The 12,795-nt window shown below is 51.8% G+C and overlaps 1 protein-coding gene across 2 annotated transcripts in view; it reads left to right on the forward strand.

Annotated features, from left to right (window-relative positions):
* Positions 1-12,795, forward strand: part of DGAT2 (diacylglycerol O-acyltransferase 2) — a 32,954-nt gene that overhangs the window by 3,597 nt on the left and 16,562 nt on the right. Inside the window, exon 2 of one of the 2 annotated variants that reach the window (XM_025356192.1) lies at positions 12,137-12,265. The exons of the other annotated variant lie outside the window; for it this stretch is intronic. Within the exon in view, the coding sequence (XP_025211977.1) occupies positions 12,137-12,265 (129 nt within the window). The remainder of the gene's footprint in view (positions 1-12,136; positions 12,266-12,795) is intronic. 2 annotated transcript variants of the gene reach the window in all.

Raw genomic sequence — 12,795 nt, forward strand, 5'->3', positions numbered from 1 at the left:
CTCACCATGCTGCAGACACACGGTGGTCTTCCTGTTCCTGCAGCATTACTCCCAATTCTGTCTTACCTCAGGGCCTTTCAGCCCAGGTCTTTGCATGGCTGGCTTCAGAACAGTCAGTCTCCTCTCAGGTCTTCCCTGACCACCCTATCTAGAGAGCCACCCTTAATCACCACATCTTCTTTTATTTTTATAGCCTTTATCAGTATCTAAATTTTCCTTTGTGCTTATCTGTTTAAGCAGTTATCTCCCCCATAAGAATATCAGCCCCTTGGCTGGCCACGTGCCATGGCTTTCTCCGGTAATCCCAGCACTTTGGGAGGCCGAGGCGGGAGGATCACTTGAGGTCAGGAGTGTGAGACCAGGCTGGCCAACATGGTAAAACCCCGTCTCTACTAAAAATACAAAAATTAGCCAGGTGTGGTGGTGCGTGCCTGTAATCCCAACTTTCCTGGGAGGCTGAGGCAGGAGACTCACTTGAACCCAGGAGGAGGAGGTTACAGTGAGCCAAGATTGTGCCATTGCACTCCAGCCTGGGTGACAGAGTGAGACTCCATCTCAAAACAAAAAAAAAGAACAAACAGAAAAAAAGTATCAGTCCCTTGGAAACAGGAACCTTGTCTGTCTTTCTCAGTGCTGTGACCCCAGCATCTAGCACAGTGCCTGGCACTGGTAATAGGTACTTAGTATTTGTTGAATGAAAGAATCATTAATTGGACTGCCCCATTCCTCTTGTAGGAAGCCCTGCTTTTAGCTTCAGTGTGATTCCTCGAGCCTTTCTCGGGCCTCCTCTGTACCTGTAACCACCTGTGCTAGGGGCTGGGTGCTGGGGTTGCAGCTGTTCCCTACCCTGGAGGTCCCCACAGTCTGGCAAGGAGCTGGCTCCAAGGCTGAGTGGCAAATGGGCAGAGCCAGGCTCAGTGGTCACCCTTACTGCTTCCCAGGGCTTATTAGAAGCCAGAGAGCCGGGGTTCCAGGCCTCACTTTTTTCTGGGATGTCACTAGGAGGGGTTCACTTCCTCTCTGGGGATCTCACTCCTTCTTTCTGGAAAATAGGGTCAGAATTCTCAGATTCTCAAGGATGGAGGGTTTGGGTTAACCTGAGTGTGAATGTTTGTGAACTTGTGACATTCATGTTAGTCCTTGTCATTTGTCCTGTGTTACACATTCAACAGGCCCCCAACACAGTAGAGAGTGGCAGACCCTGCTCTAAGGTATCCAGGAAGGCTTCACTGAGGAAGGGACTTGGGGTGTGAACCCTTCATTTTATTGGTTGAGTACCTTCTGTGTGTCAGCTGAAGTCCCTGCCTTTGAGGAAGTGAGACCGGGGGATGTACACAAGATGACTGTGCAGAGTGATCTGAGCAATGACAGGAAAGACTGCAAAGAGGTGAGACTGGGGAGCTTGATCACCCTGAGGTCAGGGAAGTCTTCCTGGAAGAGGTGACATTCAGTCCGGATCTGGAAAGATGAATAGACATTAGTAAGACAGGCAAGAACATTCAGGTACAGGAAGTAGCATAAATGGAGGCATAAGATTTGGATGGGAGAGGCAGGCTGACTGTAGGGCCTCTGAGTGACCAACCGAGGCTGAGGTCCTAGTGTACTGAGAGCCAGAGACAAGAGATTCAGAGAGGATGCTGGATCCAGGCCTGTAGTGGCTCACCTTTGTCTGCAGCAGGAGGAAGACTTGAGAGCTCATGGGAAAGGAGCCTGGTGCAGTTAGTTTATTGGCCTCCAGCACTTTGAAGGCCTCCTGGTATGGAGCTGCTGGCTGATTTGAGGGCCTCATGGGCAGGGCCCAGGGCTAGGAGTCAGGCCTGTGTTCTGTCCAGCTCCTGCTTGGCCACTGAACTGCTCTGCAGCCTCAGCAAGCCACTACCCTTCCTTACCCTCAGTCTCCTCATCTATGAAATGAGCAAAAGTGTCTTAAGAACCTGTGCAGATTATGGTGCAGATGCAGAGAGGCTAAGACTGTGAACCTTTTGGGTAAATCAATGGAAATGGGAAACACAAACTCCTTTTCTTATTAGAGCAGAATTAGCCATTCTAAGCCCTGCCTCTGCTTCCCATGTGACCTTGGGCATGACGCTACCTCTTGGGGCCCCAGCTCTCTCATCTGCACAGTGAGGAGGACTGGTTGAGATGACCCCCTTGGCTTCCTTCCATCCCTGCTGGAGAAATGTGATTCCATTCTTGTCCCTAACTGCTGTGGGACTTTTGAGGTCAGCCACCTCCTTATTCTTGTCTTCAGCTTCTCCTTGTGAAAATGGTGCACTCATCTACTTGGGGCCAAGGTAAGTGCCCCAGAAGAACCTGTCTCCCCACGCTTGCCCATATATTGTGATGGGGACGTATTTTGGAGATTCCTTGCTGACCTACTCACAAGCTAGTAGTGTTGCCATGGCAGCCCCTTCCACTGCAGTAGCTACTTTTTGAATGTGCTCGGTCACAGTGGGTGGGGTGGGCAAAGCGGGCCCCGGGGTCCTCAGCAATCATGTCCAGGGTCCTGGATGTAGCTCCATGTTCGGTATCAGGAACACAGCATTCTAAGAGCCTCACTTCCTTAGCCTTACCTCTTGCAACTCTGTCCTATTTGATGAAAACAGAATACACAAAAACCCAGGTGTATGGAGTAGCCTGAGGACAGGCTTATATTCCCTTTAGGGAGATCTTCTGTGGATAAAAAATCATTAGTGGATTTTAGCAGAGCACTGGTGACCCAAATTAGCAGCACTCAGATTTCAACTAATCTACCCCAGCTTCCTAATTTAGTGCTCATGGGGAAACCTAGAGAGGGGAGGAAGAGGCTTAGGGCCCCAGCAAGTCTACAGATCCTCAGGATGCCTGGCTCCCTGCAGCAGGCCCCTGCAGGGTCCTGATGGCCTACTTCCCACCTGGCACACCTAGCATAGCTGCGTGCTGGCTCTCCAGTAGTTTGGCTGCCCCTTTGGGCCAGATGTCCCAGTGGGCCCTGCTTTAAGGATACCTCATTTGCAAAACAGAACGCTTAAAGGGAATTATTAATCTTTTCAGAAAAGAACTCACTGGCATTTTGGGACCAGATAGATGACTAGCTAGCTGCCTTAGGGCTCTTAGGCACCAGTGGAGGGAGTGGGCTCTGACTGGCTGTCTTCTCTGCCTTCAGGGTAGAGGCCAGGACTCCTCTACCTAGCATCCCAGTCCTTCATGCCTCCCTGTTTCTCTACTTTTCCAACTAGACTCACAGTCTCTGTGCTGCAGTCTGACTAAACTACTTGCAGTTAATTCCTCCAACTTGTCTTCTCTCTCAGTTTTGGGCCTTTGCAGTGCCTTTTGCAGGACTCTACTTCCTGGGGTCCTGTCTCTGTGCCTTCCTCCTGGAAGGCATCCCTAAGAACACCCTCGTGTGGGGGTTGGGGACCTCCCCTGGATTCCCCGTCCTGACTGATCCTTTGTATATAATTGTTCACAGCCTTGTCTCCCAGCCATATCTGGGATGGGCAGTCCAGGAGCAGAACTCAGCCTCTAGCAGATGCCCGAGAAGCAGAGGAGAGGCAGGGTCTAGAAGCTCCCCTCCTGGTGTGGAGCCTGGCGTGTAAAGGGTACTTAGAAAGCACTGATATGGATGTTAGTGTTTAGGTTCCACCCTTCTCTCTCCCTTCCTCTGGAGCTTTCCATCATTGCCCCAACATTAACCAGCCTCCAGCTGGAGAAGACCTTTCCCTCCTGATTCCTCAGAAAGCTCTGCTTGACCCTCCGTCATAGCACAGGTCAGTCAGTGGTTGGTGGACTTTTTTCTGTCTTTATCTAGGCCCTGTTTATTCATCACAGTCCCCTCAAGCATTCAGTCATTCAGCAAACATTGATCGAGCACCTTCCCTGCGCCTGACCCTGTGCGGAGCATCAGGGCCCAGATGAATGAGACATCATTCACACACATACCTTTTCCCATAATGAGAAAGGGCTGAGTACAGGGGTGAGATGGGACAGGCAGGGATGTGGTCAGTCCAACCTGGGTGGAGGAGAAGGAAGACTTTCCAGAGAAAGGGTCAACAGGTTGGTCTCTGGCAAGCCAGTGCTCAGTGTCTGGTGGATGCCTGGTAAGTGTGTGCTAAAAGACTGACCAGGCCGGGCGCGGTGGCTCAAGCCTGTAATCCCAGCACTTTGGGAGGCCGAGACGGGCGGATCACGAGGTCGGGAGATCGAGACCATCCTGGCTAACATGGTGAAACCCCGTCTCCACTAAAAAAATACAAAAAACTAGCCGGGCGAGGTGGCGGGCGCCTGTAGTCCCAGCTACTCAGGAGGCTGAGGCAGGAGAATGGCGTGAACCCGGGAGGCGGAGCTTGCAGTGAGCTGAGATCCGGCCACTGCACTCCAGCCTGGGCGACAGAGCGAGACTCCGTCTCAAAAAAAAAAAATAAATAAAAAAAAAATAAAAGACTGACCAAACTAGACTTGGAAGCAATAGGACTCTACCTGGGAGCACTGCAGTGAGGTCAGAGAGTGTGGGGAGACTTCCTAGAGGGAAGGAGTCTCTGGCTGAGCACATAGTGAGGCACCAAGTGGAGACAGCTTCCTGTGTGAGGCTTGCGGGAGCCCAGCCCTAGCCTGGGATTCTAATATCAGCGGGCATGACCCTCCAGAGATGGCAGCTTTGCCATGACTGGCCTCTCATCATCATGTATGTGGACTCCCGCTGAAAGGTACCTGCCTGGAGGAGCCTGGAAGAGAGCTCACCTTCAGCCTTGATGAAGTGGCATCTCTTTGGCACTTGACCTGACTTCCTAGACCTCCCTGGGGCTGGAAGAGCCTGCCAGGGGTCAGTATGTACTGACCCTCACTCTGCTACCTCTTCTCATAATACACAGTCTGTTACCCTGCACCTCTTTAAAAACTGTTTGTGCTCTCTGTCTTTGTGCAACTTGTCCTCAGCCCTTTGGGGGTAACTTGGGAGTGACTTTCTCACTCATCTAGACCCAGGCAGACATTAGGTCCAGATGGGCCCAGGTGTGGCATCCTTGGGGTTGGGGATATGGGCAGGATGACCCCCCCTGCCTGAAGGAGCCCAAGAGGCTGTTCACACCTCTTTTAGCTGGCATCTTTCTGGCTCTCTTACATTCATACCAGACATTCTGGCCCTTTTCCATAAGTTATTTAGATTCCTTATGACAATCCTGGATTAAAGCTAAGGGGGACACTGAGTCCCAGGGAGGGGGAGTGACTTGCAAGATCTCATTGCAGGTAAGAATCAGAGCCAGGGTTTGAATCCTAAGTCAGCCTGTCGCCTACGCCTCTATTCCTAGGCAGGGCAGGCATTATTTTACCCATCAAACAGGAGAGGACACCGAGGCTTACTTGGTAATTAACCAGCATTCATACAGATCTTTACTTTTTATGAAGCTCTTGGCTACAAATTATCTCATTTAGTTCCCACAACAATCTGGTGAGGTAGGTATTAGCCCCACTGTATAGATGAGGAAGCTGAAGCTTGTATAGGAAGTGACTCATTCAGTCCACTTCCTACGAGTTAGAGGCCAGGTTCTCCTGACTCTCGGCCCCGTTCTTTGCACCGTCTCCAGGCTGGCGTGTCCCCTGCCAGATGCCAGTATGGAGGTGAGGTGGGTAGAGGACACAGTGTGGGCTGTCCAGAGGCGTGAGCTGCCCATATTTTCTGTCTACTACTGCTTCCCCATGTGCGCTTAGGTCCTCCTCTCCATAGGCTAGGGATCCTCCTGCCCCTCTATCTCATTGCCCCAAATTATTTTTCTTCATAGCGCTCATCGCTGCCTGATGTTATATCATACATTAATACATAAGTGTTTTATTTCTCCCTCAGCAGAAGTTAAGCATCCTAACTTAACTTGAGCCAGTCTAACTTGGGTATCAGGCCTATAGCTGCCTCTGAGGCAGGACATCATCTGCTGTGCTCACTGCTGTTTCCCCAGGGCCAGTATTAGTGCTTAGTACCTTGTATGTTCCCTATGCCTTGGGTCTTAGCTCTGTCCCCACCCACCTCCCCCAGGAAGCCACCTTTGACTACTCATTCCAACTTCTTTATTCTCAGCTTCTATTTCAGACAGTCACGCACCCCCCTTTCTGGGCTCTTGAGTATTTGAGTCTGCCTCATTAGAACTCCCTGCAAGGCTTTGTTCCAGCAATTTCCCCCATCCACAGTGCCCACTTCCCTCCTGTTTGCCCCCTAGATCTTCAGGGCCCTGGTGAAGCCTCATGGGCTCCTTGGAGCCTCCTCTATGCTACCGTCACTCTGCGACCTCTTCTTATAACACACACCTATGGCCATGCGCCTCTGGAAAAACGCTGCTTGCTCATTATGTATACCCCCTCCCACTCTGGAGACAGGAGGAGCAATGCCAGTAGCCACCGCTTAATTACCTAACAAATGCCACATGTGCCCTACATGTTTTAAAATTTAATGTTCCCAACAATCCTGTGAGGTGGGGATTATCACCCTCATCCTACAGATAAGAAAACCAAAGCTAGAGTTAGGTGACTTGCCTGAGGTCACAGAGCCAGGCAGGGGCAGAGCTGGCCCAGGGCCCTCTTTCTCAGATTTAGGGAGTTGGGGCTCAGACACTGCTGCCCTCAGGCATGTGAGAAGAAGCCCAGAAAACTTGGGTTTCATCAGCCCCCCGAGGTGTGGCCTTCCTGGTCACTTTGATATCAGATATTGGGCAAGGAGGTGCTCATAGACACCCTTCAACACCCCAGCCCTGGGCTGGGCCCTGGGTCTGAGAGCTACTTGAAAGCACGTGGGCTGGTGGGGGCAGGGGGTGGAATCCAGTCTCACCAGAACGTCTACATGAGACTCTGGGCATGATATGGGCGGAGGAGGCAGCTCTCCTTTGCCAGGATGTGTTCCTGAAGTCTGGGTGTGGGCTGGCTTGTTTAATGGGGCCAGCCCTCAACAGCGTAGCATTATAGAGATGATGAGGGACTGGGAGCCTGAATACCCTCCTTAAGTCCTGGCTGCCACACCCTGACCTCAAGCAAGTGATTTTGCCTCTTTGGGCTTCACCTCACGTCAGTTTCCTTCTCTGTGAAACGGGATTGCCAGTTCTCCCCTTGCCTACCTTCCCAGAGAGTGCTGTGGGACGGTGAAGCCCCACATAGGCGCAGGAGAAGGGGATTGCTTTCCGGGTGGTAAAAGAGCTGCTCTGGGCCTCTCTGGCAGCTCTACTTCCTGTGCCTTCCCCAAAGATAGGAGCAAGTGTGTAAAGCAAGTGCTGCCTGGGAGCAGCTATTTGAGTCGTCTATTGGGAATCTTCCCCTACAGCCTGTCTCATGTCCCCCCATGAAACAGAGACATCTGTAGGTAGCAGGGTTGTGTTCCCTTCATAGGTGGAGAAACTTGTACCTAGGAAGGGCAAAAGACGCTCATCCCCCATCTCTGGGGTCAGTCCTCAGTGATAGGGCTGGCTTGGCCTCCTGCCAGACAGTCCAGTCTAACTTGGGCATCCAGGCCTATAGCTGCCTCTGAGGCTGCTCTGGATTTGCTTATGGATTTGCTCAGCTATGCAGTAAACCTCTATGGCTCCTCTTACCACAGATGAATCAGGTACCAAGTCCTGGCACCCATGAGTCACTGGCAGTGGGATGACCAAGTAAAGTGACATTGGTGCTGTGCTGTGGGAGTGTGCAGAGAGAGTGCAGGTGTGGTGAGGGGCAGATTGGCTGGATGCTGAGGCTCCTTGGCAGCCCCACCCAGGAGTCAGGAACAGTCAGGTTGGGTGTGAAGATGGTGGCATGCGGTGGCATCTGATTGCAGCATCGGCATCCCCACCAGCTTCTGCTGGACTCCTCCCAGCCACAGCTGGGGCAGAGGAAGTACTGACAGCCAGGTGGCAAGGACTGGCAGTGTTGTGTGGGTGCCCAACTGAACCCTCACTTCCATCTGTGTGAGCAATGGTACCAGAACTATGGCAAGCAGGTAAGCTCCAGGTCCCAAATACCCTGCTAGGTCCTTAGGAGGGTGGATGCCAGAGATCACAAACTTCACCCTCCTTACCCCCGTTTCACAGATGAGGAAACTGAAGCCCAGAGAGGTGAGGAGACTTAGCATGGTAGTTGGTGGCAGAGCTGGGACTAGAACCCCAAGTCCTGCTGCCACTTTACCTGCTGTAGAAGATGCGTGCTCCTGACCCACCCCTCTGAAGGAAAACAGATCATCCATTTCTCCCCTTCCCCTCCCAGCTCCCCACCACTGCCCCCTGCTTTGTTGTGGGGAGCAGAGAGAAGGAACTTGGGGACACACAGCATCGGAGCAGACGCAGGCCTGGAGGTTGGGCCTGAATTGAGTTCAGCTCTGCCAGCCCCTGGCTGAGTGACCTTGACCCAGTATCACCATCAAAATAGGGTATTGATGCCAAACTCACAGGAGTCCAAGTGCCTGTGCAAGGGCATGGAGGGTGCCAAAGCTTTATGGGCCTCTTGTGCATCATACCTGTCACTCAGCCCTGCCTGGAGGGAACCCCAGGGGCCTGAAGAGTGGCCAGAGCACCCCCTTGGGGCGGGCCCTGACAGGGCACTGGGGATCCAGATATGGATCAGACCCAGACCTGGCCCTCGGGCAGTTTCCAGTGTGATGCAGAATCAGCTTGTAATCAGCAGTTACTACAAGGCCAGGGACTGTAGGAGCCCTGAGGATGACTCTCTTTTGTTTCTCCATTGTGCCGGTCTGACTTTATCTTCAAATAGATTATCTCCTTGGCTGTCAAGATGGCCCCTGGTAATTCCAGGCCTGCATAGACCTTAGTGTTTATCATCCCAGAGAAGGAAAGTCCTTCTCTTTCCAGAGGCTTCCTGGAAGACTGCTGCCTTATCACCATCTCTGGGTTTTGAAGGATGTGTTGCTTTATCTCATTATCAGAGAATCATCAAGTGAGTAAAGCAGGGAAGGGCCTCTGCCAAGAATATTTCTTAGGTGGACTGGGGGCTCCCACTGGCCCGGGATTCAGCATCCATGTCCAGGCCAGCTCCCAGGCCTCGGCTCCATGGTCAGCTAGGTTGGGATTGCCTGAGAGGGCCTGGGCGTGAGAAATGCAGAGATGCAGTCCTCCCAGCTTCCCTCTCCAGGAGCCTCCCAACTCTTAACCCCCACGGAAGCACTTGCCATTTGGTATTTGGGACCTAGAGCTCACCACCTTGCAGCATCCCAGTACAGTTGCTCAGGCAGATGGGAAGTGAGGGTTCACTTGGTAGACTGCATTTCCCACTTGTTGGCAGAGTGAGCTGTGGGCGGTAGTTGGGGCTGGATAAGGCAGGGTGAGAACTGAACCAGCAGTGTGTGAAAACCCTGAGCTCAGACCCACCTTGCTGCAGTCCCTCAGTTTCCAGTCTGTATAATGAGGTGAGGGTTGAACAAGATGGTGTGTGTTTCCTGTGCTATGACTACCTGATTTTAAGACACCTAATAAGCTTAGCAGAGATATTTGGATTAGGCACGATGAAAAATTTTTAGGTCTTCTCAGTTGTTTCAGTTGGGGATATGTCATCAGTGAAATTTCTATACTCCTCCTCCAAGCTGCATGGGGGCTGGCCCTGGTGCCAAGGTAGGGAGCTAGATAAGCTGACATCCAGTGTGCCTCTTCCCTAAGCACCCCTCAAACCACTGGCTTCAGGGACCTGTCTGCAACGGGAAGCAGTCAGCCACGAGAAGGCATGCTTTCCTTTTTTTTCTTGCTGAATAGAAGGTGGTGGCACCCAGTGCTGTGTCTCACCCCTACCTGAGTGTTTGGACTGAAGTATTTATGGTGGTGTTTCTCAGACTTAATCACCTGGGGATCTTGTTAAAATGCAGATTTTGATTCAGTAAATCCAGTCTGGAGCCCAAGGTCCTGCATTTCTAACCCGCTCACAGGTGATGCTGATGCTGCTGTTCCCAGACCACACTTTAAGTAGGAAAGTGCTAGAGTACATTTTGTCTTCTCTCTAGCCAGGGCATCCAGCCTGCCTCAGATGGAGCAGGAACTCACCTGTCACTTAACCAGCCCCCGGTGGCTGTGGCTCCTGCTTCGCTTCATCCAGCACGACTCAGGAGGTAGAGCCAGCTGCTGGAAGATGACTTGTCCAGCCCCAGCCCTTGGATCAAGGTCTCAAGCCTGTGCTTGGACTTCACTTCCCTCCCTTATATACTCACCCAAACCTGTCCCCACTTGCAGGTGAAGGTGAAGGGTTATGAGACCCTCAAGGATAAGCATGTGATGAACTCATCTGTCCAGGCCCCACTGCTGGGCAGGTTGATCAGGCCCTGAGCATGACCCTCCCATTGTGTCCTGTGTACAGAGCCTTTGCACTCAGAGCTGCTCTGGGGAAAGGGAAGGTCCTCTAAGCAGGGTCAGGAATGCTGGGTTTCAGTTCTGGCTCTGCCGCCTACTGCCTGAGTAGCCCTGGGTCAGTCAGTGCCTGTCTCTGGTCCCCAGTCTCCCTGGCTGTCTAATTAGGCTATACTGGATGACCCCAGAGGGCCCTCAGGCTCTAGGATGGGTTGCTGGGCAAGTCTGGAGGTGGGAAAGTCCTATGAAGGTAGGATTTTTATAAAGGGGGTGAAGGAGCAATTATGAGGCAGACCTCTGGAATGGCTCTATGGCCCAGCCTCTTTATTTGTTTTTGTGAGTTCACATCCTGCTGCCTACACCTCAGTTATGCCTGTGGTGTTATTAGATGCTACTGAACACCCAGTTTGTGCACCGAGGATATGGCAGTGAACCCTGCGAGCTTGCCTGGGGGCACATAGTGAGTAGAACCAAAGTCTGAACCTAGGTTTGACTCTTCTGCTAAACTAAGCCCCTTCCCTCTGATGCATCACACCAGGGAAAGGGGTCATCTTGAGGCCTAGCATTTCCTTCCTTCCTCCTAAAAGTCAAAGCAGTTGTTAACTTTCAGCTGATAAGGGTAGGTCTCTTTCTAAACTCTGCTGTGGCTTTGTTGCTCTGCAGATTTAGAATAAAAGCAAAGGCTTGAGTGTAGGCCCCTAAATCCTTTTCTCTCCCTGCTCCCAGCTTGTAGGCTCAGTTGAAAGATCATGAGACCCTCAAGGACAGGATTGTGACTAACTCATCTGTGCTCTGGGCCTTTCACAGAGCAGATGGTATGAAGGAATGTTTGACGGGCACACAGTAGGTGCTTGGTGAAGATGTGTCGAGCAAAGGGCATGTAGTGGGGGCTCAGCAAAGAGGGGTTCGAGGTGGCCCACTTCTTCAGCTGCTGGAAGGAATGGGGTATGGGTGAGGAACTTTCATCCATGCTCTTCCCCAGTGCTGTCTCTCCTGCAGTCACCAGGCTTCCTGTCCCCACTGCCCATCAGCTGCTGGAGTCCAGGGCATCATCCTAGGGGCACCAAGCCAATTAAGTGAGCACATCTCGTCCTAAGTTCCAGGCTTGGCACTTGCTTGATAGCGAGCATAATTACAGCCCTCAGTGTCCTTCAGGCTGCCTGAAGCTCACTGGCCACTGGGCCCTTTGGGGAAGCAAAAGCTGTCACCTTACTCCTTTCTGGGCCCCACACTTTGGGCACTGAGATGAGGATGAACATGTACATCTCTCTGAAAGTGGTAGTGGTGTGGGGAATCAGTGGTGTTGGGGGTGGGGGCAAGAGGGTTCAGCTCCTTGGAGAAGGGGTATTAATCTGGGACATACAGAAGGCCGAGCAGGGATTGGGGATGCTCAAAGTACACTTGGAGAAAAAAAACATTGGAAATTGGATGTTGAACCTCTGTCCTTGGCCTCACAGACAGATAGCAAAGATTAAATATTTGTACTAGATCCAGATAAAGGACAGGAGTTTGACTGGGGTGGAGGAGATGGAAGAAAACTGGCAATTATGAGAGACTTCCCAAGGCCTAGCCCCTGGATTAGCCTCTTTAGATACTTCATGTGGTCTCCAAAATGACCCCCTGAGTGCGATACCATTCCCATTGTGTATCTGTAGAAACCAGGGCACAGGGGAGCATGCAGACAGCCTAGAGTTACAAAGCCATGGGGTGGAGGGCTAAGATCTGAACCTAGGTCTGTCTAATTCTATAGCTGATGGTCTTCTCACATCTAGAAAAGTTCCTGTGGGAGGTGAGGTTTGTACTGGGGACCCTGTGACTGGAGGGAAGGGTGACAGTGGACTGACATCTTCCCTCTGCTGTAGGCACTGGATCCAGCATCCTCTCCGCCCTCCAGGACCTCTTCTCCGTCACCTGGCTCAATAGGTCCAAGGTGGAAAAGCAGCTACAGGTCATCTCAGTGCTCCAGTGGGTCCTGTCCTTCCTTGTACTGGGTAAGCTGGGCCTTACAGGGGGGGTGGGTGGGCAGGCAGAGTCCATTCCCCAACAGAGGTTAGAGTAGGAGCCCTGCTCTGCAGGGGTGAGGGAATAAGAGTAAGTCTTACACACGCTGCCCCCCCAGCACCTTTCCACATCTACCTTTGGGTCCCAGATCAAGTGCTCTACCCCTCAGCATGCATGAGGATTCAGCGAGATTCGGTGGGAGGTGGTGTGATAGTTCCCATTTACAGATGGGAAACCTCAAGTCTTAGAGAAGGTAGGTAACTTGCCCAAGGTCACACAGATTTGAATCCCTGTCTATAGGACCCCCAAAGCCCGTGCCTTTCCCACAGTGCCACCCTGCCCACCAACAGACATTTTCTAGCAGGTATGTTACTTTGCCTTAAGGTAGTTTGGTGCCATGTTTAAGTACTGAATCTCCTGCAAACAAGCTCTGTGACCTTACACAGATTATTTGAACTCTCTGAGTGTTAGTTTCCTCGTTTTGAATGTGAGGAAAGTGCTTGCTTCACATGGCTTTTGT

This window comes from Theropithecus gelada, chromosome 14 (assembly GCF_003255815.1).
Source record: "Theropithecus gelada isolate Dixy chromosome 14, Tgel_1.0, whole genome shotgun sequence".
Taxonomy (NCBI): domain Eukaryota; kingdom Metazoa; phylum Chordata; class Mammalia; order Primates; family Cercopithecidae; genus Theropithecus; species Theropithecus gelada.